At 43.0% G+C, this 27781-nt stretch overlaps 1 protein-coding gene and 1 non-coding gene across 2 annotated transcripts; both read right to left on the bottom strand.

Annotated features, from left to right (window-relative positions):
• Window positions 1–44: 44 nt before the first annotated feature.
• ACE2 (angiotensin I converting enzyme 2) lies at window positions 45–27522 on the bottom strand. Its single transcript, XM_038757070.1, has 18 exons — window positions 27267–27522; window positions 23762–23920; window positions 19576–19669; window positions 19035–19178; window positions 17780–17889; window positions 16135–16243; window positions 14806–14903; window positions 14093–14262; window positions 13266–13492; window positions 10958–11102; window positions 9399–9497; window positions 7957–8079; window positions 7381–7568; window positions 7073–7125; window positions 6352–6452; window positions 5170–5283; window positions 1686–1880; window positions 45–174 (listed from the first exon to the last, which is right to left on the bottom strand). The coding sequence occupies exons 1-18, from the start codon at window positions 27447–27449 to the stop codon at window positions 72–74; spliced, it is 2415 nt and encodes an 804-aa protein (XP_038612998.1). The 5' UTR covers window positions 27450–27522; the 3' UTR covers window positions 45–71.
• On the bottom strand, window positions 8797–8934 carry LOC119937902. Its single transcript, XR_005454274.1, has one exon. It is a non-coding gene; the product is annotated as a small nucleolar RNA SNORA7 (small nucleolar RNA).
• Window positions 27523–27781: the final 259 nt, after the last annotated feature.

The following is a 27781-nucleotide window of genomic DNA, read 5'->3' as shown; positions in this document are numbered from 1 at the left end:
CTCTTCATTCAGTGATGTTGAAAAACATGAAACAAAACCACTTCTATGGAAGAAAAACTGAAAAAAGTTTACTAGAATTCTGTCTGGGATTCATCGTTTTCAAAACCCAGATTTTCTGACCCATTTCCAATAGCATAGGGATTTTCTTCACGTAATTCTCCTTTTTTGTTTTTCCTGTTATTCAAAAGAAAAGGCGTTAGCATTTAGAATACAGTACATTTTTTAAAGTGTTATGTTTTTCTTGCAAAAAAATCCTTTGTTTATGTTCTAAAATAAACATTCCTGTTGTTTCTCTTCAGCAGTTGATTGTGGAACTTTTGGGTTATTATTGACCTTCCCCCTTTTCCTAATTTTTTGTTGCATGTATGCAAATAGCAAGAAACAAACATTTGGTAGGGTGGAAAACAATGCTCTGGAACCAGTATATCTACACTGGCCAAAGGAATTGAGTTATTGAAAGAAGCCAGTTATTCAAACCACAGCTTTGGCTTTGAACATTGGCAAGACTGGATGCAAAATGCATCCTTAATTTTACATTGACACTCCTTTCTTTGGAAGCCACTGCTGACCAAGAAGACTCTGGAAGGATTGGGGTCAGGATGGATGGCGAGAGACAACTATTTGGGATCCAATTTTTTTTTTTTGCCTGTCATAGTGTTTCAAAATGGATTTCTTGTACGTCTTCAGTGGGGAAGGTGGAGTGCATATAAAATCAATACTCATCATCAAGGAAGGAAGGTGAAGCCAGTGGTAAACAATAAAGACAAGGGGCCCAGATCACAAACACAGATTGTTTTGGGAGTAGATAAGTGGCATAAGGATATTTGTAAAGAACTGTTCTCCTTCTGCCATCTCCAAAGAGATACTCAGGACTCAAAGACCTACGTCCTTGTGGATCTCTCCCATGGACACTAGTATAAATTACAGATAGGAGAAAGGAGGAAAAGGAGTTACATTACAAGAGTTAGTGCTCAGATAATAAGCCATGTAAAATAGGTACTTAAGTATTACCAAAGGTTGTGTCTGTCTCTCCTGCTAGATTATAAATTCCTTAAGAGCAGGGATTGTATCTTTTTCAATAATAATAATAATAATAATAATAATAATAATGGCATTTATTAAGCACTTACTATGTGCAAAGCACTGTTCTAAGCGCTGGGGTAGGTACAAGGTAATCAAGTTGTGTCCTACGTGGGGCTCACACACTTAATCCCCATTTCACAGATGAGGTAACTGAGGCCCAGAGAAGTTAAGTGACTTGCCCAAAGTCACACAGCTGACAAGTGGCAGAGCCGGGATTTGAACCAAATGCTAGGTATGGGAATACTGTGGATCGTTAGCGTGATCTGGTGACATTTCAAATCACCATTCCCTACTGAAGCTTCATAAATTGACTCCACACTGGCAGACTTAGGGTCGTGGCCACCTGCAAACCTTCATCGGAGTGTGCTTATGCTGACTGCAACAGAAGCGACCCCAGTCAGCTGAAAACCTAGAATGATGGTATGTGAAAAATCTGCCTTTGGGCTTTGTAAAATCAAGAGGGCCCAGAGAGGCCCCAGCAATTGCCTTGTGATTCTGTGAGGCCTTTTTATCTTGAGCCATCTTGTATACACAGGGCACTGCTAGGTGAGCATTCTCTATCCTTGCTCCACTAGGGAACATCGGGGAAACATAGTACCCACCTCTTTCTATCTCTTATCCCAGTCGCAATCAGTACAACGATTCCGATCACCACAACACCCATCACCACGCCGAAAAGAATTAGCCAGATGGTGACAGGTGGCACATTTGGTGGTGCTAGTGTAGGAGAAATGCCCAGAAACTCCAGGGTGTTGTCGTCCAGTTGGAAGGCCTTGTTAATGCGGCCCCGAGACATCCTATCAGCAAGAGGGAGAGTAAATAAAGAGAATAAATAGAACGTAAAAATATTTGAGTCCCTAGAATTTTTTAGCAATAGCATCAGCTTAAAAAAATACTTTTGACCAAATGGCAGGTAGTTTAAATTTTTTTTTCCATTTTCAATTCTTTGTGGTATCACATTTCCATGTGCTTCCAGTGATGTAAATTATAGTGGAGTTTTTTTATTATTATGGTTGTTATATTTGTTAAGCACTTACTGTGTATCAAGCACTGTTGTAAGTACTGGGGTAGATGTAAGTTAATCAGGTTGGACACAGTCCCTGTCCCACATGGGGCTCACAGTCTAAGTAGGGGAGAGTAGGAGTTGATATGAAGAATATACCCAGGCTCAAGGCAGTCTGTCCCCACTCCCTAACCTAGAGGCCAGTCCAGTTCCATTCCTGAAGAACATCCAAAGAGACTCCAGGAAATCTGCAACCACCATCACTGGAAGGCCTTTTGAGAAAGGAAATCCAGCCGGAATACAAGGTATGGATAGGTTTAGGGGCCAGATTTGGGACCTCGGGGATTGCAGTGAACCTCCTAACGAGCCAATCCAGGTGGCTGAATTGGACTTTGAAGGTTCCCACCCCAGAACTCTGGAGGATGAAGTTCAAGAGAGGAGGAAAAGAGAGGGATCCTCTCAGCCTTCCCTGGGTCATTTTGCCGGGAGCATCCTCCTCCAAGGCGGACTTCCTCGTGCAGCTCAGCAGCGCCATCTACTGCCGAAACCGTGTAGCGACAATGATGGTAGCAAAGATCCCCAAACCAGCTAGTGGCCGCCTCTTTTGGGATCATGTAGCAAAAAATTTCCCCAACAGGAATTTGCAGTAACAATAACGATGGCATTTATTAAGCGCTACTATGTGCAAAGCACTGTTCTAAGCACTGGGGAGGTTACAAGATGATCATCAGGGTGTCCCACGGGGGGCTCACAGTCTTCATCCCCATTTTACAGATGAAGTAACTGAGGCACAGAGAAGTGAAATGACCTGCCCAAAGTCACACAGCTGACAATTGGTGGAGTCGGGATTGGAACCCATGACCTCTGACTCCAAAGCCCGTGCCCTTTCCACTGAGCCATGCTGCAGTAGCATTCTGCACCTTGGCTGGGTTGAAATCACCCTGTGCCTCGTGTCATCAACTCTGCCTGCTTGCCCCCAAGGTGACCGAGATAACTAGACATGCATATTAACTCCTCTAGGCTACAGAACCAAGAGCTGCACTGTCCTAGGGCCAAAATAAAGCCTATGGGGAAATATAAGTACATCAACTTGACTTCTACGTGATAAATCAAGATTCCCATTGTAAATCTGAGAGGTAGGATTGGGGCTTGAAAGCCTACATACCCTGGGACTCCAATGACAGTCCTGCCATCTAAGGTAGAACATAGTCAATATCAAGTATAGGTTTAAATCTAGTTTTATGGATTTTTTTAATTGGTCCCATTGTTTGAATAGTTTTTATGTCCCCTGCTGAGTTTCTCTTTAGCAATACTCTGTTCCGTTTCATACTTAGATGTGGTACTATTTAGAGGCAGGGGCATCAGTAGGTTATTTTAAATAATAATAATAAAAATGACGATGGCATTTATTAAGCGCTTACTATGTGCAAAGCACTGTTCTAAGTGCTGGGGAGGTTACAAGGTGACCAGGTTGTCCCATGGGGGCTCACAGTCAATCCCCATTTTACAGATGAGGTAACTGAGGCACAGAGAAGTTAAGTGACTTGCCCAAGTCACAAAGCTGACAATTGGCAGAGCCGGGATTTGAACCCCTGACCACTGCTCCAAAGCCTGTGCTCTTTCCACTGATCCACATTTATATATCTCTAGTTGTATAAGAAGAGATATGGACTGAAGGGTCCTCTAAATTCTCTTCCTCAGTGTTGGGGCCCATTACCATCATGAGGGTCTTTTCTGGAAGATTTCCCACAGAGAACATAGGTGGGGGAAACTCCCCACTGACAAAATGTTGTTTGGTACAGAAGATACTCGGTGACTATTACAGTTGCCACTGAACATGAAGTGAAAATTGCACTGGCTAATATATGCAACGATGGCTGTCAATTCTCATCTTTCAATACCTATTTTGTTAATCTCCAGACTACCCCAGCAATGTGACCAAACCACATCTAAAGAGGGGAAGTAGAAAAATTCTTAACAACAACCCACTGAGTTGGATCAGTATAATCAGTCAATTTTTCCCTCAACGTTGCCTATATAACTGGACCCTTTGTTGAAAGGGATTTATTTCCCAACCTAAAGGCTGGCAGTGGCTAATGTCAGACAGAAATCAGCCCTTGTCCTGGTAAATGAATTTAACTAAATGTTCTTTGTACATGCTGGGTAGCAGTGTGGCCTAGAGCAAAGAGTATGGGCTTGGAAGTCAAAGGACCTGGGTTCTAATCCTGACTCTGCTGCTTGTCTGTTTTGTGACTTGGGGTAAGTCACTCGACTTCTGTGTGCCTCAGTTACCTCATCTGCAAAATGGGCATTAAGACTGTGAAACCCATGTAGGACATGGACTGTGTCCATCCACCACCACATGAAACAGAAACTCCTCGCCATTGACTTTAAAGCACTCAGTCACCTTGCCCCCTCCTACCTCACCTCTCCTACTGTAACCTAGCACAAGCCCCTCACTCCTCTAATGCTAACCTTCTCACTGTACCTCCATCTTGTCTATCTCACCGCCAACCTCTCGTCCACGTCTTGCTTCTGGCCTGGAATGCCTTCCCTCCTCATATCCAAAAGACAATTACTCCCCACACCTTCAAAGCCTTATTGAAGGAACATCTGCTCCGAGAGGCCTTCCCTGATTAAGCCCTCCTTTCCTTTTCTCCCACTCTCTTCTGCATTGCCATGATTTGCTCCCTTTATTCATCCCCCCTCCCAGCCCAAAACACTTTGGTTTATATCTGTAATTCATTTCTATTAACGTCTTTCTCCCCCCTACACTGTAAGCTGTTTGTGGGCAGGAAACGTGTCTGTTATATTGTTGTACTCTCCCAGCCACTTAGTACAGTGCTCTGCACACATTAAGTGCTCAATAAATACAATTGACTGACTGACAACCTGATCATCTTGTGTCTGCCCGCCCTTAGAACAATTGACACATCATAAGTGCTTCAAAAAACAAAAAAAGTTCCATAGAGCACCCCTGCCTCTTAATATAGCATGTAAATGCACTAGTCTCTGCTCTATATTAATCGCTGGCATTTCCCACTCATTCTTATGTGATTCCATCTTAAAACATAACTCTCTACCTGATTGCTTTTTCCACTTCTTGCTTGGGAAGAATTGTGTTGTCTTTTCTGTTTTGAACTTTGAAATAGAAGGAAATCCTGGAAGTCTCGTGGTATATGATCACGTCATCAGTCCTGAAGAGAAACACAAGATATTTCTCCTTTTGGTAAAGATGCTTTACCAAACAGTGTGGCCCCCAACTAAAAGAAGGTAGGAGGATGTGCTCACTCCAGGACCCTAATCCAACTGGTAAAATGGAGGGAGGTACACTCGCCCCACCCCAACATGAGCAGAACAATCTTGGGTAGAAACTATCACCAGGAGTTGGTTTGCTCATGGGCATGTTGGGAGTAGAGGCAGCAGCCCCTGGGCCAATCTTCCTGCAGCCTCTTTGTGGCATATCTGAAGCAAGTTCCTTCCCTAGGCATCATTCATTCATTCATTCAATTGTATTTATTGAGCGCTTACTGTGTGCAGAGCACTGTACTAAGCATTTGATTAGATTCAGACTGTAGTACCGGGAAGCAGTGAGGAAGTGGGAAGATTTAGGTAGAGGTAGAAGTTTCTTCCCTCGGTTCTTGGAAAGACACGAGAGAGGCTGAGTCCCTATTCCTCCCCACATCAGTAGAGTCCATGTGATAGGAAATGAAAGAGAGGAAGAATCAGTCGTGTGGGAATAGGAGATGAGTCGAGGGCGAAGTCCCAGGAGTAGGATGATAGGTCTCAAAGGAAGGTGCAGAAGTTGACTGGCCTAGTCAGATAGACTCAAGAGACTTTTCTCCTTAGAAAGAATAAAAAGGAAGAAGAGTGGGCTGCCATGTTTCATCACAGAGGCTTTCAGACAATTAGGATGAGCAGACTTGAGGAAAGGAGGAAAACGACCTCCTCAGACTTTCCAGCGACTTTGAGCACTCACCCGGCCCAGCTTGTGAGCCAATGGACAGGGAGGATCCCGTCAGGTCTTCTGAGGCCCATATTTGGGGGGAAAGGGAGTTGATCTGCTGTCCTTCGAAACATTGTTCTTTGGACAGTACTAAACTTTTTATTCTTATCAACTGCGTTCAGAAGTAGTTTTTCTAGAAAGGCTTAATATCTCTGGGAAAGAGAAACTGGGTTGCCTTAGGACAACTTTTACACCTCTAATCCGATTCTGGAAAAAAAGCACTAAACACAAAGTAAGAAACCCCCAGAAAATAACTCACTGGAAATTCACGGTCTCATTCTGGACTTGCAAGTAATATTGCCTCAAGGCGTACGCGATTGTTGCCTGGAACAGGTATTTTTCATTTTCATTCCACTCGTACTGTGAATTTAGAGTGATGATTTTTCATTAGGATGTCAGAATGGAGCAATTTTAAATAAGCCATTTCTCGTTTTTAAAGCTTTTTCAGGTCTTGAGCCAGTTGCCTTTAATAGATGAATTCCCAAATGACTGTTTAGATTTTTGCTCAACTGGTATGTTTCCAGATTTATTTCTTGGAGATTAAAATAGAGCTTGAGTAAAAATGTAAAGTCTTTTAGATCAATAAACCCACCCAGTAATTGGCTGTGATAGGACCACAAATATTTAAAATGTAAAAAATGTTTTCTCTACAGCTGGGTTTCTCAGCTGCCATTGTGTTCACAAGTGGCTCCCGTCCTAATTTTACTTTCACCTCTGTCGTTTTAGACAAATGACCCACTATATTTCTTTCCTAACCAGACTCTGTGAATTGGGCAACTAATTGATACAAGGTCTAATATTCTCAATGTCCTCATTCTCCACCCCTCACTCTTCGCCTTAGAGACATACGTCCACACCATAAAGCCACCCAAAATTTCCTTCCATAGCTCTGGGGCAGCTCCCTCTTTCTATCCTACTATATCCAATTGTTTGAGAACAAAACATAAACAAATAATGGACAGTCTGTTCAGGGTACTCACTGCATCATCTCCAAATGCCGATTTCAAACTTATCCTCACTTTGATGGCATTCTCTGATTAAAAAAGAACACAGTTCTGCAGTTAGAGGGGTAGTTGAATGAGTGTGTGGAATGGGGTCCCCTACTCCCTCTTCCATTTTTTCACGTGCTGGTGCCCAACATTATAGCAGGTGTAGAATTGAATGAATTCTTTTGTGCTACTCTCCCAGTGACAACTCATAGCAGGCAGTGTGGCGTAAAAGGAGTGAAAGAGAGGGGATGGGCAGAGCTTGAGACGTTTTAGGCTTGCGAAGGTCACGCTGTACATACCCAGATCCCAGGTGGGAGGAGCCCAGGTAACATTCCAACCCACGTAGGAATTCTTGTTTGTGTCATTCAGCCACTTTGCCAGAGGCTCAAAGTACTTGAGTAGTGGTCCAGCATCCATATTCTTTGTTTGTGTCACACTCTCTAGTGCATAGGTCCAGGATTTTGACTTTCCAAGTTTCAGCATCTCACTGTATGGGGGCGTGGGAGAAAAGGCTCGCAGTTAAAGACGTTGGAAAAATTCCACCTTTAAGTATTGATGTTACTAGTCAAGTTAAAAAAAAATTGGGGATAATTTTCCTGGTCACAGAAAACAAAATAAGGTCCCATCCATCTTCTTTTCAGAGTCCTGTAGACATCAAAGGGAATGACAAGATTTGAATGTGTACACTTAAGTGTAGTCATTTAATTCTATTGATTCGGGCCTGATAACAAGGAGGACAGTTAGGAAACACAGTAACTGGAGAAGAAATTGAGACTGAAACTGTATTCATTTTTGACAGAATTAAAAGAGAAATGAAGCAAGGAGGGGACAGTATTTAATGATCAAATAGTTCGAAAGAGTGAATGGTATCTTACATTAATTTTTCCCCAGCCTGGATAGAATTGGTGATGTCACATTTATGAAGATCACCCTTGTGTTGAGCAAGTTTACAAAGCGCTTCCTGGAACTGGAATTGATAAATGGTCCTCGTGTAGTATCTATGTAAGACACAAACAGCAAATGCACTTCAATTTCTAAAAATATCTTAAGGACAGACTAGCTAATATCCTCTACTTTTTCTGCTGTCTTTATCCCTACTCAGGCTTTCCCCATCCTGTATTTATGTTGTTTACTAAGAGATTGATTAAACTACTTGCTGTTGTCCTTATTATATTTTCTCATCTTTCTGTAGGACCATTTCCCAGTTTGTCATGGTCCCTTTGGATTTTTGAGCTGTTATACCTGCTGATGTGCAGCCGCCACAAATTTGATGAGCTTGTTCTTGATTTGTATCCTGGGACAGCAATGTAGATATTGAACAGGACCCGTCCAGGACCAGTTGTAGGACTCGACTTGTTCTGCAACTCCCTTCCCGCTCCCCCAGCCCCTCCACCCATCCCAGATTTGACACTGAACCATTAGTTACTCCTAGTCATAGTAACGGTAGCAATAATAGCCCCCCAGCATTTATATGCATACCCTTACACTCTCTTGTCTTATGCCGTCAAGTCGTTTCCTACCCATAGCACCGCCACGGACACAGCTGTCCCAGAACGCCCCGCTCTCCATCTGCAATCGTTCTGGTGGTGTATCCATAGAGTTTTCTTGGTAAAAATACGGAAGAGGTTTACCATTGCCGCCTTCCACGCAGTAAACTCGAGTCTCTGCCCTCGACTCTCTCCCTTGCCGCTGCTGCCCAGCGTGGGTGAATGTTGACTTGTAGCAGATTGCCTTCCACTCGCTAGCCACTGCCCAAGCTTGGAATGGAATGGGTAGGCCCCTGTTTGACTGTCCCTCCCATAGCCGAGACTTGTAGAGTACTGGAAACTCTCCAGGTGCAACCCTGAGAGGGGATTACACTCTGTACCTGTAATTAATTTTAGTGTCTGTCTCCCTCTCCAGACTGCAAGCTCTTTTCCCATGGGGATTGTGTCTACCAACTCTGTTGTACTTTCCCAAGCATTTAGTACAGTGCATTGCACACCGTAAACACTCAGTAAATACCACTGATTGATATTGATGGTACTTATGGAGATCCCTTGGGAATATTCTCTACCTCAGATAACAAAATACACATTTCCTGCCCTTATGGAGCTTACAGTCTAGCAGGAAGAATTAGACTTTCCACCTGTACCTCTTCTGCAGAAAGGTGTTATTGTCTACTGAGTTTTGAATACTGGGGAAAATTTATAAGTAAATACAAGTTATCTTTGGAGGTAAAATACCCATCTGGCGGTAGTATTTTGCTTCAGAGTACTAGCATGTCAGGTTTAAAGAGAATTACAAACTAAATAGGGAGGAGAACAATTCCACATACCTGATGAAAGAGTAATCACTAGAAACGTGAAAGAGAGCTGCAGGATCACAGTACGTTTCATCATGTGGAAAAGGTTCGACCACACCAACTATCTCCCGCCTGTGTGGAGGAAAAAGAAAGATTTACACTGTGCATTTCAAGAGCTAGTAGGTGTGGTTTCACCTAAACTTACCCAGAGTCAGGGGGGGAGGAGGAGGAAGAAGGATAGAGCCATGTCAGTCAGTGGAGGTTGCTCTGCTAGGAGGATAGGGGGTTCTCTAAGGAAGGGACTTGGAGCTTTAAACTCAAGCCTTCAGGTTTCATTGGAATGAAGGGTCCCTCCCAGTAAAAATACAGCAAACACATGATATTGTCTAATCGTGATCTCCTACTCGGCCACATCTCACTAGTAAAAGCCTCATTGCTCCTTGGAGTAAATTAGACACTTTGGGAGTCAATCAAGAAATCTGAGGGTCCATGGTTACACCCAGACTGTAGGTTGCCTGAAAGGAAAGTGGGTTTGTGTGGGCCTGTATGAATATGTGTTTAGGAGAACAAACTGCCCTTTGTCTGAGTCCATGAATTTCAAGAGGATTCACCTCATTCATTCATTCATTAAGCGCTTAGTACAGTGCTCTGCACTCAGTAAGCGCTCAGTAAATACGATTGATGATGATTCATTCATTCAATCGTATTTATTGAGCGCTTACTGGGTGCAGAGCACTGTACTAAGCACTTGGGAAGTACAAGTTGGCAACATATACAGGCGGTCCCTACCCAACAGTGGGCTCACAGTCTAGGCACTCTGCCTAGCCATTACCAACAGTGGGAATGATAGGAAACTGAGACTGCCCAGAGCCATGTTGGGAAAAAGTGCCTGGAGCCATGAAAAACTGGGAAACAGCATGGCCTCGAGGAAAGAGCCCTGGCTCGGGAGTCAGAGGACCTGGATTCTAACTGTGGCTCCACCACTTGTCTGCTTTATGACCTTGGACAAGTCACCTAACTTTTCTGTGCTTGATTTATCTCATCAGGTTCTTTGGGTTTTTTTTGTGGGGGGAGTTGTTTAAATGAAATTTGTTACGTTCTTACTACGTGCCAGGCACTGTACTAAGCGCTGAGGTAGATACAAGCTAATCAGTTTGGACACAGTCCGTGTCCAACTTGGGGCTTACAGTCTTAGTCCCCATTTTACAGATGAGGTAAGGTCACCCCAACAGACAGGTGGTGGAACTGGGATTAAAGCCCAGGGAATAATCCAGGGGATCACGGAGAGATCTCCATGGACAGGTCTCTCTGTGACCTGCCACTCTTCACCAATGCTCTACTGGGCTCTCCCTCATTCCACTTCTTGTGGCAAGAACAGGTGGTGTTTCATTGGAAACTTTTCACGTGTATGCACCAGTGATTGATAACCGTAAGTGTCCTCGCTGTGTTAATAGAATCAATTTTGCCAGAGGAAAGAGACAGCACAGGGCAAATTTTCTCAGAACTCTTGGAGGCACAAATGAAATAATAGTGCTGCATCTTGGACACCCTTGAAGAAATTTGGATCTCCCTCTCCCATTTATCTCACTTACTTCATCTCCCACCACTTTTCCATCCATTGGTCTTTCGGAATCTCCCCTTTAAAGACCATCCATCTCCATTTCTCGAGCATGTAAGTGAAGGGCAGGGTTCCAACAATGGTGAGGGCTTGCTTGAGAAGGAAGTTAATTTCAGTTTCTGAAAGAAAAGCAGTGAAAATATGAGGAGACGTGACTGATGCTTCTAGTCAGTAGGAACTCTACTTGATCCTTGAGGTCGTATTTCTTTTTAGCATATATTTATTGTAGAAAGATCCTTAAAGGTAGGGATCATGTCTACCAACTGTATTGTTCTCTCCCAAGTGTTTAGTACAGTGCTCTGTGCACAGCCCTCAATAAATACCAATAACTGATTGATTGCAGCGTAAAATAGTAGTGCTGCCAGCTCCAGATTAAACCCAGAAATGGAAGGCAGGAATAAGAGGGATATTGAATTTCACAGATAACCCTGTTTTACCATTTCAGCTATTATTTGAACTTTTCCCTCACTGATTGCGCAATTTGTACTTCCCAAGCACTTAGTACAGTGCTCTGCACATAGTAAGCACTCAATAAATACGATTGATGATTCAAAGACCAAAGTGGTCTTTGGAAGGTCAAATGACTCAACTTAGATCAGCATATTTTGGACACATAATCAGGAGGACTAATTTTTTTTTTTGATGGTGTTTGTTAAGCGCTTACTATGTGCAAAGCACTGGTCTAAGTGCTGGGCACTGTTCTAAGTGACTAATTCTCTGGAGAAGACACTAATGCTAGGAAAAGTCCAGGGAAAATGTGAAAGAGGCAGACCGCCAGCTAGATGGATAGAGACCATAACAGCAGTAACAGAAGAACCATTAGAAAGGTTGCGGATTATGGCAGAGGACAGGACGTTCTGGAGAAAGCCTATCCATAGAGTCGCTAAGAATCAGAAGTGACTCGACAGCACTTAACAATAATAAGAGTTGATTCATATCCCCTCTTGACTCTTCTCGCCCTCTGGGGAAATATGGGGAACAATGGAAGTGATCATCAATCGTATTTATTGAGCGCTTACTGTGTGCAGAGCAGTGTACTAAGCGCTTGGGAACTATTGGCTGCCAGGCGAAGAGGCAGTAGCTACGAACCTTTAAAGCCTCAGACTGAATAGCTAATAATAATAATGGTATTTGCTAAGTGCTTACTATATGCCAACCACTGTTCTAAGCACGGGGATAGATGCAAGGTAATCAGGTTGGACACCGTCCCTGTCCCACATGGGACTCACAGTCTCAATCCCCATTTTACAGATGAGATAACTGAAGCACAGAATAGCAAAGTGACTTGCCCAAGGTCACACAGTGGGCATGTGGCAGAGCCGGGATTAGAACCTAGGTTCTCTGACTCCCAGCCCCCTGCTCTTTGCTGAGTCAGGGCAGAACCCAGGGCTTTGGACTCAGTTGTGGGAGAAGGAACTGATCCAGCATCAAATCAATTACCCATCAAATCAACCATCTTCCCTGAGGTTCTGGGTCCAGTGAGGGTCTGTTTGACCTGCTTGTTTTGGGGTTTCACAAACATGCACACGTGCATGTGTCCAAATAATTTCTTCCCACATCGCAGTGCATTGTATTCAAATGTTATCAAATAGATGCTCCCTAATTCTCTGATAGAGTTGTAGTGCAGCAAAAGTGCACAGTGGAAATACGTGCTATGGTAGAACTGAGTATGCCCCCAGGTTTGCAGCCCTACCAAAGCTCAGAACAGGATTTTCATGTATGTTTACCTCATGCTCCAGAAAGAAAGAGTGATGTCATAATAAAAACCCCAAGACAAAGACAAAGATAGGAGAGAATCAAATTAGCCTCCAGAGATGAAGTTGGGGAATGGGAAAAATGACTTATTCATTTATTTATTCATAATAATAATAATAATAATAATGGCATTTATTAAGTGCTTACTATGTGCCAAGCACTGTTCTAAGCACTGGGGAGGTTACAAGGTAATCAGGTTGACCCACATGGGGCTCACAATCTTAATCCCCATTTTACAGATGAGACAACTGAGGCACAGAGAAGTTAAGTGACTTGCCCAAGGTCACAGCAGACAAGCGGCAGAGGCCAGATTAGAACCCACATCCCCTGGCTCCCAAGCCCGTGCTCTTTCCACTGAGCCACGCTGCTTCACTTGAACTGTATATGTGCCTGATTTGACTCCTCTATTCTTCTGGACTCTGGAAGCAGTGTCCAATTATAAACCCTCTGCCTATGCTGCCCAAAGCAAGTAACAGCCCAGTGCCTTATATCAATAGATGCTTTTGCCAGCATCTGCCCAGTTTTACCTTGGAGCTCCTGGAAATCTGGCGCTAAGAGACCAAGGGATTTCAAATGCATTGGTGTGGCTGCAGACAGTGACATGATCTCCCCCACTGCTTCATGGAACCCTTCATTGGCTCCACTTCTCAGTAGGTAAGGCTGTGAGGCATAGGCCATGTCATACTGGATGTGACCCATCTCGTGGTGAGCAGTCAAGAAGTCGTCCATTGCCACCTTCGTGCACATCTTGATCCTTGATTTCAACCGAGAGGATTAAAATGAATTAGACCACCTCAAGGCCGTGATTGGCTGTTCAACATCTTGCCACAGTCTTGCAAATTGCTTTTCAAAAACAGTGGACATAAAAATCCCTTTGGCTGGAGAAATTTGCATTGCCACGCCTCATATCACCACCTTTTAATCATCTCCGGCCTCCCACCTCACTGGCTAAGAAAATGCAAAGCTATCTATAGCAAACACAGAGCCCCCCCAGACTGAGGTTTTGGTGAATACAGAAAGATGAATCAAAGGGGTATTAACATTTTTAAGTCAACTGCCTGCATTTCATCAGGCCCCAGTGATGTGATTTCCTTTAGCACTCTGATTTCTTTGGGGCCTGATCATGTTTCCTATGCCTGTGTTGTCACAGTATCTAATCATTCTTTGCAAAACCCTGAGGGATGAATTCCATTCTTTTTTTTACAAATGAAGAAACTGAAACAGAAAGACTCAAGGCTACAGGGGTGCTCTTCTTGAATATCACTGACCAAGGTTATGTATACAGTGTTTAGAGGCTCTTGTCTAGAGACATCACAGCTTCCTTCCTCCAAAAGGAAACATCAGGCATCCTTACCTGAAATCATTCTTTCCCAGATCCCAGGCTGTGGGATGGCAAACAACTTTTCTGCCATCTTTAGGCTCTGTGAGCATGGAGTTTTTCCAGAAACCATCTGTCATATTTGGGAGGTGAACAGAGCTGAAAAACTTCTCAGCTTCCTTAAAAATTCTCGTTTCAGTCCATTTCTAAAAGAAATAGTGACATTATTCTGAAATTCCTAAGGCACTGTTTAGGAAGTATTCCACCTTCCAGATTGAATGAATATACTATGTAAGGTCAATGGCTGTGAAAGAATGAATAAGACCCCTCGTCAGTTTCTTCAAGTGCAAAACTCACTAAGGAAGCTGAACATGCATGGGATGTAAATAGTAACTATGATTTTTATAGTGTTATAGAAATAAAGCTAATATATTTTTTTAAAAGCTACGAATTCAGTCTTTCCTCAGAAAATATGTCTTTCCTCAATTAATAAATGCTTAGCAATTATTAATTATTTATATCAAGGTTGGAGACCTGTACATAAATTCCTTATTTGTTTGTTGGAAATTTTGGACAGAATTATCTCCCCTTTTTAAATTTCATATATTGCAAGAGCTCAGCACTAATGATAGTCGTGCTCAAAAGCACTACTCACTTTGTAGTATGAAAAGAACTTGCTTCTTTGAAAATCCTTAACATTTTCACTTGGGTTGGAATTAAATGATCCAAATGACAAGCAAGAATCCTACCTGCTTCACCATTTCATCGGTTACATCAATATTGGGCTGACTTGGATAGGGGACTGTAATAGGGTACAGATTTGTCCAAAATCTACCCCACATATCACCTGTAACAAGAAAAGAACAATTAAAAAGTGAAAGTCACGGAAACCAGGCATCTGTGCTCAAAGCCTTCCCATAATTATTAAGCCTATTTGAAGGCCTGAATAGGGATTCTCAATGGGTAGAGTGAGTTCAAGCAGTCAGTATAGCCCTCTGATTCACTTCCAAATTATCTGCCCCAGCACCATTGATAAAATAAAAAACTTTAATCATGAGTAAATAGTAGTAGCTTACTATGTGTCAAGCATGTTCTAAACACTGGGGTAGTTATAAGTTAATCAGCCTCTCATGGGGCTCACGGTCTAAGTAGGCGGGAGAACAGACATTGAATCCCCATTTAAAACAGAATCCTCAATCAATTAATCAATTAATCCTCAATTAATCAATCAATCATTCCATTAATGATATTTATTGATCATTTACTGAATGCAGAGCATTGTTCTTTAACTGGAGTTAGGAGACTCTGCCAGTAAATTCTTTGTCACATACTTTCTCCTCCGCATCCTCCAATGGTCCAGACAACTACTGTGCACTGTGACCAGAAAGTCAAGAGGAAAAGTAAAAGAGGGAGAAGATGCATGAGAGAGCAGCACCCCGACCTAACAACCAAGCGGAGGCATGGTTCCAGACCTCCGATGGCAGCCTTTCAGTTGGGCACATGGGTGTGGTGATGTTAGCCCGCCTGATTCGGGAATTGCGGTCCGTGGCTCCACGAACAAATTTTTTGTTTTCACAGGAAAGTTGTTTCTATAATACTTGTCAACTGCTTACTATGTGCCAAGCACTCTACTTAGCTCTGGGGTAGATACAAGATCATCAGGTTGGGCACAGTCCTTATCCCACATGTGGCTCACAGTCAAGGAGAGGAGGGAGAAATCTCCATAAAGAGATAATAATGGTGGCATTTATTAAGTGCTTATTATGTGCAAAACACTGTTCTAAGTGCTGGGGAGGTTACAAGGTGATCAGGTTGTCCCGGGGGGCTCACAGTCTTAATCCCCATTTTACAGATGAGGTAACTGAGGCACAGAGAAGTGAAGTGACTTGTCCAAAGTCACACAGCTGACAATTGGCGGAGCTGGGATTTGAACCCATGACCTCTGACTTCAAAGCCCGTGCTCTTTCCACTGAGCCTCGCTGCTTCTCAATGATCTGGCTCCAGTCGTTTCAGCCAAGGCAAATTTAAATATAAATGAACTACTGATAAACAAAGCAAAGCAAGCTGCCCTTTCTCACCAAGCAAGTGAGCAGGGAGGCATCCGGTTGGGCTGACTAGATTGTTGCCATACTTTTGTACCAATTTGGATCTCACATAGGCGTGGAGTTGCTTGTACAGTGGTTTTATCTGAAAAAAAAATAGGAAGGAAGATTTTAAGTTCTTTAGGGCAGGAACTGTGACTCTCTTGTTCTCACTCAAGCATTTGGACAGTGCTGTGCACACAGTAAGCATTCAATAAATACCAGTGTCTGATTAGGTATATCAAAGAACCTGAAATCAGAAACCTTCCTAAGCCCTTCTATCCCCCCTCACTTCTGCATCCCTACTGCACCTTTTCTGAAAAAGGCTTCAGTGCTAGGGCTTCCTTTGACATTCAGAATTATCAACATGGAAAAAGTTCCTAATAATAATATTAATACTAATGATGGTATTTGTTAAGCACTTACTGTGTGCCAAGAACAGCACCAAGGGTTGGGGTGGATATCAGCAAATTAGCTTGAACACAGCCCCTGTCCCACATAGGGCTCACAATCTCAATCCCCATTTTACAGATGAGGTAACAGAAGCACAGAGAAGTGAAGTGAGTTGCCCAAGGTCACACACCTTTCTCGAGGAAAAAAAAGGGGAGCATGCCAAAGGGATTTCTTTCTCAGTTTTTTTGTTGTGATTAGCCCGTGTCCTGGACCAGAAGGAAGCCAGAGGAAGTGGGGGCCTTGAGGAGGGTTCTCACTTTGCCTGCTAGAGAAGTAGCTAGTTCTGAGGTCATCAGAGACATCATTTCAAAAAAAGAGAAGCAGCTTGGCTCAGTGGAAGGGCCTGGGAGTCAGAGGACCTGGGTTCTAATCCCAGCCCTGCCACTTGTCTGCTGTGTGACCTTGGGCATGTTACTTCACTTCTCTGTGCCTCAGTAACCTCATCTATTAAAATGGAGGTTAAGACTGTGAGCCCTATATGGGACAGGAACTGTGCCCAACATGATTACCTTGTACCATGAGAACCAGCGTGGCTCAGTGGAAAAGAGCACAGGGTTTGGAGTCAGAGGTCATGGATTCGAATCCCGACTCTGCCACATGTCTGCTGTGTGACCTTGGGCAAGTCACTTTACTTCTCTGAGCCTCAGTGACCTCATCTGTAAAATGGGGCTTAAAACTGTGAGCCCCACGTGGGACAACCTGATCACCTTGTATCCCCCCCCCAGCACTTAGAACAGTGCTATGCACATAGTAAGTGCTTAATAAATGTCATCATTATTATTATTATTATTACCTACCTCAGTGCTTAGAACAGTTCTTGGCACATAGAGTTTAACAAATACCATTAATAAAAAAAGGCTAAGAAGGTGGGATGGAGGGGAAAGTAGGGAGCAAAGTAGAACCACACAGACTAGATTCCTAATCATGTGCTTGTCAAATAACTTGCCATTTTTGTGTCTCATAAATAATGCCTAGGGTGTGCCAGTCCTGGAAGCAAGATGCACTGAGGTATATAATGAAATGATGGCTCTTGTTTTGCAGAACCATCCAGAATCCTGTAGTCCAGAGGTACACTTAGTCAAGCCCATGTTTTATAAGCCCTGAAGCATGGCATGAAGATGTTGGAAGTTGATATCTTACATAAAATGGAAGAAAATCAGCCTTGGAGATAAGTTGTGTTATCAGTTACCTCTTCAAAGGTGCGTTCCACATCGTTAATAAGCTGCTCACGGCTGTATTCGTATCCTTTCTCTTTAGTTTCATAATTTGCTCTCCAATAATCCCCGTAGTCCTTGTAGCCTGTTAAAAAAGAATAGAGCACATATACCAATCTTGCTGGCAGATCAAAAAAATAGACCACTCCAAAGCATTTATCAACTTTCAGTTATTTTCACGAGTCCCTTTCCCAATTCTGGGGGTAATTCCTGGGAGCAGCAATAATCAAGAGAACTACAGGATGCCCGATGGGTTGAAAGGTCAGGTTGCACTGAAAAAATTATTCCTGAGCTCCTTCACAGTGGGAAACTCTTAGTCATAGAAATTACCTTCAAGTAACCACAGTCTCTTAGGATGGTCTTTACATTATGACATTTTCACCTTAAAATGAAATAGTACTTCCTAGTTCTAGTTTGACATGCAACAGCATTGAGACCCCAAATTCATTGTCAACCGTGTTCTCATCGGTAGGGATGAAGAGAGAGAGAGGGGCACTGCCCAAGCCATGAGCACTATAATCAATCCTCTGTGCTGGTTTCCAGTCCTGAAGTTGCAGGACCAAGCCTGATGGGTGACTGCACAATCCAGAGGCTTTCAAAACAATAATGGTATTTTTCCAGTGCTTACTATGTTCTGAGCACTGTGGAGGCTATGAGATAATTAGGTTAGACACAGTCCCCGTCTTACTTGGGGCTCACAGCCTAACTTGGAAGGAGAACTGGTGTTGAATCCCCATTTTACAGATAAAGAAACTGAGGCACCGAGAAGTTTTTATAATAAATAATAATAATAATGGTATTTGTTAAGCACTTACTATGTGCAAAGCACTGTTCTAAGCACTGGGGAGATACAAGGTGATCAGGTTGTCCCACTTGGGGCTCACAGTCTTAATCCCCATTTTACAGATGAGGGAACTGAGGCACAGAGAAGTTAAATGACTTGCCCAAAGTCACACAGCTGACAGTTGGCGGAGCCGAGATTGGAACCCATGACCTCTGACTCCAAAACCCATACTCTTTCCACTGAGCCACGCTGCTTCTCCTGTTATGTGCCTCACCCAAGATCGAACACGCCAGGCAAGTGGCGGAGCCAGGATTAGAACCCAGGTCCTCTAACTCCCTTGGTCTGGGCTCTTTCCATTCTGTGTATCACAGGAGGGAAATGTCACTGAGTGGGGTGATCGTTCAAAAGCTCTGTTTTCACCAAAAGAAAGTAAATCACAAACTCACTGTTTCCTCTAGCGACTTCATTTTTAAGTTCCACATAGGTTTCGTAGAACGGTCTCATCTGCCTTCCAACACCAGCCCTCCAGCCTTCCCAGGCCCACAGCCTCTCGCTGTAATCAGTACTTTGTGCCATAATATCATCCAGACCTGTCAAAAAAGAGCAAATGTAAACCATCTGTTACCGCCTTTTAGTTTTGACTCCTATCTACATTTAATTTGAAAACAAATCCACACCCAGTTAAGGGCTTAATAAATACCACTGATTTTCAATCAGGTAACTCTCCAAGGGCTAAAAACAGTGCTCTACATGCTCAGGAAGTGATACTGATCAATGAATAGCACTTCATAGTATTTCTTAGCCAAAGAGTCTGATCCCTTTCCAGGCAGCTGGATAATTTGAACATGGTAAAATTCATATCACAGTTTCATTTGGCTTGTTTATGGCCAAACATGGGCTTATCAAAGACAAAGCGTTATTTCATTTTATCTCTGAATGGAAAATCAAGGGCGTTTTGGTAATCGCCATTTGAAATGTGTGGAATACCTGGTTCAAGCAGCAGACATTCGTGTGGTTTTCCAGGTTTACAGACTGTTCCGGTGCTGTAGAGAGTGCTCATTGAATTTAGAGCTTCGCTTAACTGCAATTGAAATGTTACAAACTTCCTTAAAAGCAGAAAATATACTAAACAACTGAGGTAAATGTGTTGTTCTTCAGTCCTAGGTTGAATAATGCGATTTCCTTAAGAAAAACTCGCCTTGCTAGAGCATCTCAGACATTAATGGACGTACACCTGTAAGAATGCTTCCAAAAGGCCGCTCATCTGCCATTTACCGGAGAATATTTTTCATCTCAGCTGCATGTGAAGTCCCATAATTTGTATGTATTGTATTCCTCTTTATTTGAGGACTCTTTACCTGAGTCTTTTCCTCTCTCTATGAAATGTAAGCATGGGCCCAGGCTATGACTAGGTAAAATTCAGACCACGTGGAAGTGAATTGTTGTTCACATCAAGCAGTATGCTTAACATTGCTTGCTGACTAGAAAACATGACTTTCCCCAAGATGCATTTTTCAACCCCAGGACTGGGCAGGGAACAAGCCTGCTATTCTGTTGTATTGTGCTCTTCCAAGCACATAGTACAGGGCTCTGCGCATAGTAATTGCTCAATATTGATTGATTGAGGGTACTAAAATCCCAGCGCTTAGAACAATGCTTTGCACATAGTAAGCGCTTAATAAATGCCATCATTATTATATTTTTTATAGACAAGGTTTTCCATAAACATGCCCTGGTTTCTCAAATGGTTCCCCAAATCAGAGTTGTTATTTCAACTCTATTCCCAACGCTTTTCTTTTCCTAATCAATACCAAGTATTCTATTATTTGCTCAGAGTGAAACAAATTAAAATAAATTAACCCCATCTACTCCCCCAGAGTCTTTGCTCCTTTTTTCCCCCTCCCTTTCTAATGAGAGACTGTTAGCTCCTTGCGGGCAGGAATCACAACTATCAACCCAATTGTATTTTACTCTCTCAAGTGCTTAGTGCAATGCTCCACACATGGAAAATGCTAAATAAATATCATTGATTGATTTATTGATTGAAGCAATTAATCATCAAGGAAATAATTTAGCCTTTTCTCACTTTTGAACAGATGCAGTGATTTGGTCCCTTTGAAATGAATTACTCTATTCTTCAATCAGGACATCTCCGAGGTACTCAAAGGTCAGTCAAGTTTTAAACATAAAACACTGATTTTTTTGACAGTTAAGGCACATTACAGTCAACCTTAATATTAGGGAGTTGTCAAAGGTAAATTTATATATTTCCTGATACAGGTAGTAAGGGGATAAGATCCTAGAAACTATTTGGAAGATCAACCTAAGCTTGTATATGATTAAGGGAGCTGCAAAACTAGAGAAAATGGACTCTCATGGATCTGCTAGATTGTAAGCTCTGGGAGACAGAGATTGTGTCTACGATATTGTATTCTCCAAAGCACTTAGTACAGTCCTCAGGAGCAAGTGCTCAGTGAAAAGTGATCCATTCTAAAGAAAGTATTGAATGCTGCAGTGAGTCCCCAGCTTATCCCAAACCAGCCCAAGCCCCAAGATGAGAAAACTGGGTCTCCAATGGATAATGATAATAATAATAATAATAATAATAATAATGGCATTTGTTAAGCGCTTACTATGTGCCAATCCCTATGAAAAGGTTACCCAAGGAGCAGCAACGAATACTAGGTTATTCCCAGGTGGTGGCAACGTCAGTGGAGGTGGGGAAAGTGGGCTGCAGCTTTCAGGATTTGTTTCCAAATTAAAAGTTCATTCTTTTGTATTTTCCCAGTGGAACCCCAGTGAGAAGCAGCATGACCTAGTGGCTACAGGCCTGGGAGTCAGAAGGTCCAGGGTTCTTATCCTGGCCCTGCCACTTGTCTGCTGTGTGACTTTGGACAAGTCACTTAACTTCTCTGGGCCTCAGTTACCTCATCTGTAAAATGGGGATGAAGATTGTGAGCCCCATGTGGGGTAAGGACTGTGTCCAACCTGATTAGGTTGTAATTACCCCAGCGCTTAGAACAGTGCTCAATACATAGTAAGCACTTAACAGATACCGACATTATTATCATTATTAAATGCCATAAAAAAATAAAATGGGAGAAAAAAAATCCTGAAAAAAAACCAGCCCCTGAAAATTCACTTTTAATTTGGAATAAAATATTAAACACTATCCCCCGCCCTAAATTACCCCAGGATGGTTGCTACTCCTGTTCAACCTTTCTCCAGTTATTGTTCTTAATGTGACCTACTGCCTGACCCATGCCTGAGCATGTGACTAGCATACCATGGTTCTAGTACCAGCTCTGCTAGTGATCTGCCATGTAACCCTGGACAACTCACTTAATCTCCTCTGGTCTCAGTTTCTTTTTCTTTTATTGTATTTGGGGGAAGTGAGGCACAGAGAGGTCACGTGTCTAAAGTCACAGAACAGACAAGTGGTAGAGGCAGGATTAGAACCCAGATCCTTCTTCATGTGTAAAACGGGGATAAGATAGATTGTGAGCCCTAATTGGGATAGGGATTGTGTCCGGTTCCTTAACTTCATTTAGCACTGGTATAGCATTATAGCATTTATTAAATGGATGATAAATGTTGTCCTTATTTCCACCCTGTTATTGCTGTTATTAGGCCACCGTGAGCCAGAAACGTAGGGAAAGCTAAGACCAGCTGATGATGGCCATTTGGCTTTTGTCAAGGGGGAAATCGGCTTACATTTTGACCTCATTCTTTCCCCCAAGCCATGAGAAACAGTCTATACCCATAGCCTCGGGCCTGTGGAAGATGGCTCATCACTGGCCACAGTAGGCTCCTTGTGGGCCAGTGACGATTTCTATATGTACCTATTTTACCTCAACACTTAGAACAGTGCTAGTAAGTGCTTATCAAATACCACAATGGTAATTATTATTATGAACAGCCATTCTTTCCTGCATTGTCTCTGTGCTAGCTATGGTTTACATCCTTTGTAATTTCCTTTCTCAGCATCTTGACCTCATTGCCTACCATGCGAGCATTAATAAATTAAGTAAGGATCGATTGGCTTTCTCGGTGTTAGCTCCAAAGCTGCAGAATCGAACCCCTCCTCAACCTCATTGTTCTCTGGAACATTACTATCCGCTTCAGGGTCATAGTCTTTGCTTCACAACCTATTGTAGAATCAGGGAAGGCTAATGATAACTATTGAAAACCCAACAGAGGAATTCCTCCTGCAGGTTATGCTTGATAATAGCCAATGCAGTGAGAAAGTCTGAAGTTAATCAGTGATATTTATTGAGTGCTTACTGTGTGCTGAGCAGTATCTAAGGGCTTCGGGAAAGTACAAGCCAATTGAATTGGTAGATGCACTCCCTGCCCACAAAAAGCTTATGTCCTACAGCCTACTAATATTTAATTAGTAGAAGATAGTCAACAATATTATTGATTGCACTTTAAAAAAGGCCTGATTCTGGGACGGTTCTGTTATAAAACACATGTTTTCATTACACAATTTAGATATAACATGTTGAAAGAGTTTGGGAACATTCTCTATCGCAGCAAGGGACTGTTAAATTTGGTGCAAGTAGAAGAGGTGTTGGGAGATAAGATGTGCACATACGTGAGGTATTGGTTCAGGAATGATGCTACTAGCCTCTGCCTCTTCCCAACTATATATTCTACTGTACTGGACACTTTAGTATGACTGGATACTACCCTAAACTGTACAGTGTTTTTTGCAACTTGACAGTCTTTAATAACATAAAATGCCAAGGGGTAATGATGTTAACTATTCTCCAAAGGGTGAAGATCACATTAATGTAGGAATTTGTTTTCATAACTGGCAGTCATTGTGGTTTCTCAAACCATCTACCCCCAAACTTATTAATTCCCACTGAATCAGTGGTGATGGTTTTCCCACATTATGAGGTTCCCGGCATTTTAGGAGAACTGGCAGTATAGGAGCTGTCAACACGCAGCATGGAACGATGCTTTGATTAGTGAGCAGTGTCTTGTCAGCTCAAAGGAACCCAAAGTTTTCTGTTGTGTGTCTGCTTAATACCTCCTTTGCTTAGAGGAGACTGGATCCTCTTTGCAGAATAGTCAGGAAGAGGACCATAACATCACCTCAGCAGTTCTTATGTTTCCCACCAGAGTTTATCTCTTACAGACCTCTCTGACTCACTGATCCACTTACCTTCTTCTGCTTGTCCTCTGTCAAGACCGAGGAGCCTCTGTTCTGGAAAGATTCCAGCTGCAGTTTGAGACTGGCATTTAAAATTTGACTGAGATCAAATTTACTGGCATTGTTGACTGCTTCCTCGTAAAACGCAGACCATTTAGCTCCGGCTTCAGCCTTTAGGAATGAAAAATAATCTTTGAGGAAAAAAGAAAGTCTGAATCATCGGGCTTTTTTAGTTAATGAATAGTAAATCAGGAAGATGAGCCATTTTTCCTTTAAAATCCCTGAATTCTTTCCTTTACTAAGAATTAGAGAAGCAGTGTGGCTCAGTGGAAAGAGCACGGGCTTGGGAGTCAGACATCATGGGTTCTAATCCCGACTCCGCCACTTGTCAGCTGTGTGACTTTGGGCAAGTCACTTAACTTCTCTGGGCCTCAGTTACCTTATCTATAAAATGGGGATTTAGACTGTGAGCCCCATGTGGGACAACCTGATTACCTTGTATCCCCCCCAGCGCTTAGAACAGTGCTTGGCACAAAGTAAGAACTTAGCAAATGCCATCATTGTTATTATTATTATTAGTTAGGGGTCCAAAATTAACCTTTGACTATCAGAACGTTGACCAGGACCACAGGTTTCGAGCCATCACCCCGGCAAAAAGGGGCACTTGAAGAATATACACCTTGGCTCGTTCTACAGACTCTTCAGACCCAGGAGAAGGGGACCAAGTTTGAAAGTCATGCTGCTGTCCAGCAGGGCAGCCCAGAGCCTGCTGCGAGCAATAGAACTTCAATCCACATGATGAACCACCGATCTAGATGAGACTGTTGTAGTGAAAGCTGAATCTGTATAGCCTAGAAGCTCCCAGAAGCTTTCCCAAAAGCTGACAGAGCAGCATGACCTAGTGGAAAGTGCACAGGCCTGGAAGTCGGGTCCCAGGAGTCCCAGGTTTTAATCCTGTTTCTGCCACTTGCCTGCTGTGTGACCTTGGGCAATTCACTTGACATCTCCGGGCTTCGGTTTCCTGATCTGTAAAATGGGAGTTAAATACACTTTCTCCTTCCCGCTTAAATGCCACGTTGGGCAGGGACTGTGTCTGATCTGATTACACTGTACCTACTCCAGTGCTCGGCATAGAGAAAGCGCTTCACAAATACCATAATTATGATAAGTAGTCATTTATTCATTCATTCAGTTGTATTTATTGAGCACTTACTGTGTGCAGAGCACTGTACTAAGCGCTTGAGAAGTACAAGTTGGCAGCATATAGAGATGGTCCCTACCCAACAGTGGGCTGGTATTATTATTCCCGCTTCCAGGTTGCAGAGTTGTGGTAGAGTCAGTCCTGCAGGCCAGATTTTCTAAGGGCTGTCCAACCTGAGCCTGCTCCAGCCTCAGCCGTCCCTTTTAGAGGGAGATCTAAAACTCTGGCATCCCAATCTAGTCAGGTCGAGTTGGATTGGGTACAGAGGGCAAGCATCTCTTACCATGGGAAATACAGACCCACCGGCCCTCAAGGATCTCCGGGAAGCTATTGTACGTGTGTGTCATCAGGAAACACAGCGTGGCCTACTGGATAGAGCACAGGCCTGGCAGTCAGAAGGACCAGGGTTCTAATCCTCGGCCCCGCCCCATGTCTGCTGCGGGAACTTGGGCTAGTCACTTTACTTCTCTGTGCCTCCGTTAACGATAATAATAATAATGATGGTATTTGTTAAGTGCTTACTATGTGCCAGGCTCTGTTCTAAGCGCTGGGGTAGATACAAGGTAATCAGGTTGTCCCACGTGGGGTTCACAGTCTTAATCCCCATTTTACAGTTGAGGTAACTGAGGCACAGAGAGGTTAAGTGACTTGCCCAAAGTCATACAGCTGACAAGTGGTGGAGTCTGGATTAGAATTTATAACCTCTGATTCCAAACCCATGCTTTTTCCAGTAAGCCACACTGCTTCTCATCTGTAAAATGGGGATTAAGTCTGTGAGCCCAATATAGGACAGGGACTGTGTCCAACTCAATTATCTTGATTAATAACTATGGTATTTGCTTACTATGTGCCAAGCACTGTTCTAAGCACTGGGGTAGATACAAGATAACCAGGTTCAACACAACTCCTGCCCCACATGGGGCTCACAGTTTCAATCCCCATTTACAGATGAGGTAACTGAGGCCCAGAGAAGTAAAATGACTTGCCCAAGGTCTCACAGCAGACAGTGCTTAGTACAGTGCCTGGCACACAGTCAGCACTTACCAAATATGACAGTTATCGTTGTCGTTATCATCACCCCATTTTATCACATCATTGCCCAACCAGCCCAAATCCAGCTGCGATTGGGTATGCCTTGTCCTGGCCCGACCCCTTGACGCAAGAGCTGGCTCGGCCGTACTGCTCTCTGTTGGATGGCTGAGAGATCTTCTCTCCGGTGTACACAATTGATAAGACAATTGAGTGAAATTGGGTTGGCATCAGACTTGAAGTGTCTCACTGTCCAAGGTCCAGTGAGTGGTAGGAAATGGTTGGTGGGTCGGTCCCTCCCTCCCTCCCCACCTCCTTGGCTCCTGCTCCCAACTCCTAGTTAACACATTATTTTTCCTTTTTTAACCCCTCTCCCAACCCGTGGTGGAAGAGATGTGTCCAGGGCGCCCCACCCTGAGCTTGGCCCAAACTTTGTCACATTTCTTAGAACAGTGCTTTGCACATAGTAAGTGCTTAATAAATGCCATTATTATTACTGTTATTTCCCAGCCTGGGCCAAGTTGGGCCCACAGCCCAATGACAGAGCACTAGAGTGAGGGAATTGCTAAAAATACCCAAATAATTCACCACATATTTAAATAAATTAATGGTAAAAACGAATGAATCAGTGCTGCAGGGTGAATGTGAATTAATGAAGTAATTTGAACTTTGAGGAAGGAAAGGAGCAACTGGGACCCTGATTCTGCACGTTCAGCTAGATGCGGCCAATCCACTGAGGCAGCCCAGAGCTGATATAGATAAGGCCTCATGACAAGTAGGAAAGGAATTTCCAAGTCCACAGTTATCAGACACATGGCCAGGGTTCACTCCCTTGCTCTTCATTTAGATTTCTTGACATTGTCCAAGGTTCACCTTCCCGGACTATTAAGTTCATTATTATTACGGTATTTTTTAAGACTGTTAAGCTGGATAGATACAACACAATCAAATCAGACACAGCCCCTCTCCCACATTAATTTTTTATTCACCCAGAGCAGCCTAGATCTGGGCTTATTGCGGGAGAGATGGGTGGGTTGTGATTTACTGATCGGTTTCTCAAGCTATGCCTGGGCATTGAATTATAGTGGTGACTGCGGAATCCAATCTACCTAGACTAAGACCAGTGAAGAGTTTGCTAAGCTCTCTCCAAATAAAGACTGGGGAACATTACCCTTAGAACGTGAATAATCCTAAATCATTGTCAGTTTCATTTACTTTCCATGTTACAGTCACGAAATGACTATCAGGCTAATCCTTCACTAGCAACAGAGAGTCATGAGAACTTACCATCTTGTTGGCATTCTCAGCAGAGATGTTGGTATTATATTCCCAAGAAGCCAGTGAGCTCTCATGAGACAGATCTTCTGCCTGCTGGTTGAACTGTGTCAGAAATTTTTTTACCTCCTCTTCGGGGCTCTGAGCAGCCGCCACAGCAATGAAGCTGAAAATGAGCCACAGAGAACTTCCCATCCTTTCTTCCGCTCCAAGATCCCATCAACTGAATGAGACTCTCTTGAGCAAAGCTTCTCAGGGATTTCTCTCTTCCTGCAGCCTTTGAACTTGGGTTGGGCCCTAAGCACCAAGAAAAGAGGTGGTAAACAATTTGCTGAAGCATTACAGTTTTCCTCCAGTGAAAGAAATGTAAACAGTTTTAAGAACGATAAAGATGGCAAATAAACAAATGTTAATTATTAACTTCAGAGAACCATAACACTAGTAGCGTTTTATGGACTTTTACAAAGCTTTTACTTTTGGTTAATATTTCCCTAAAATGCTGTCAATGATACATTTGGGTACATATA

The sequence above is a fragment of the Tachyglossus aculeatus genome, chromosome 15, assembly GCF_015852505.1.
Source record: "Tachyglossus aculeatus isolate mTacAcu1 chromosome 15, mTacAcu1.pri, whole genome shotgun sequence".
Taxonomy (NCBI): domain Eukaryota; kingdom Metazoa; phylum Chordata; class Mammalia; order Monotremata; family Tachyglossidae; genus Tachyglossus; species Tachyglossus aculeatus.
This window is presented reverse-complemented; position numbering and strand designations above follow the sequence as displayed.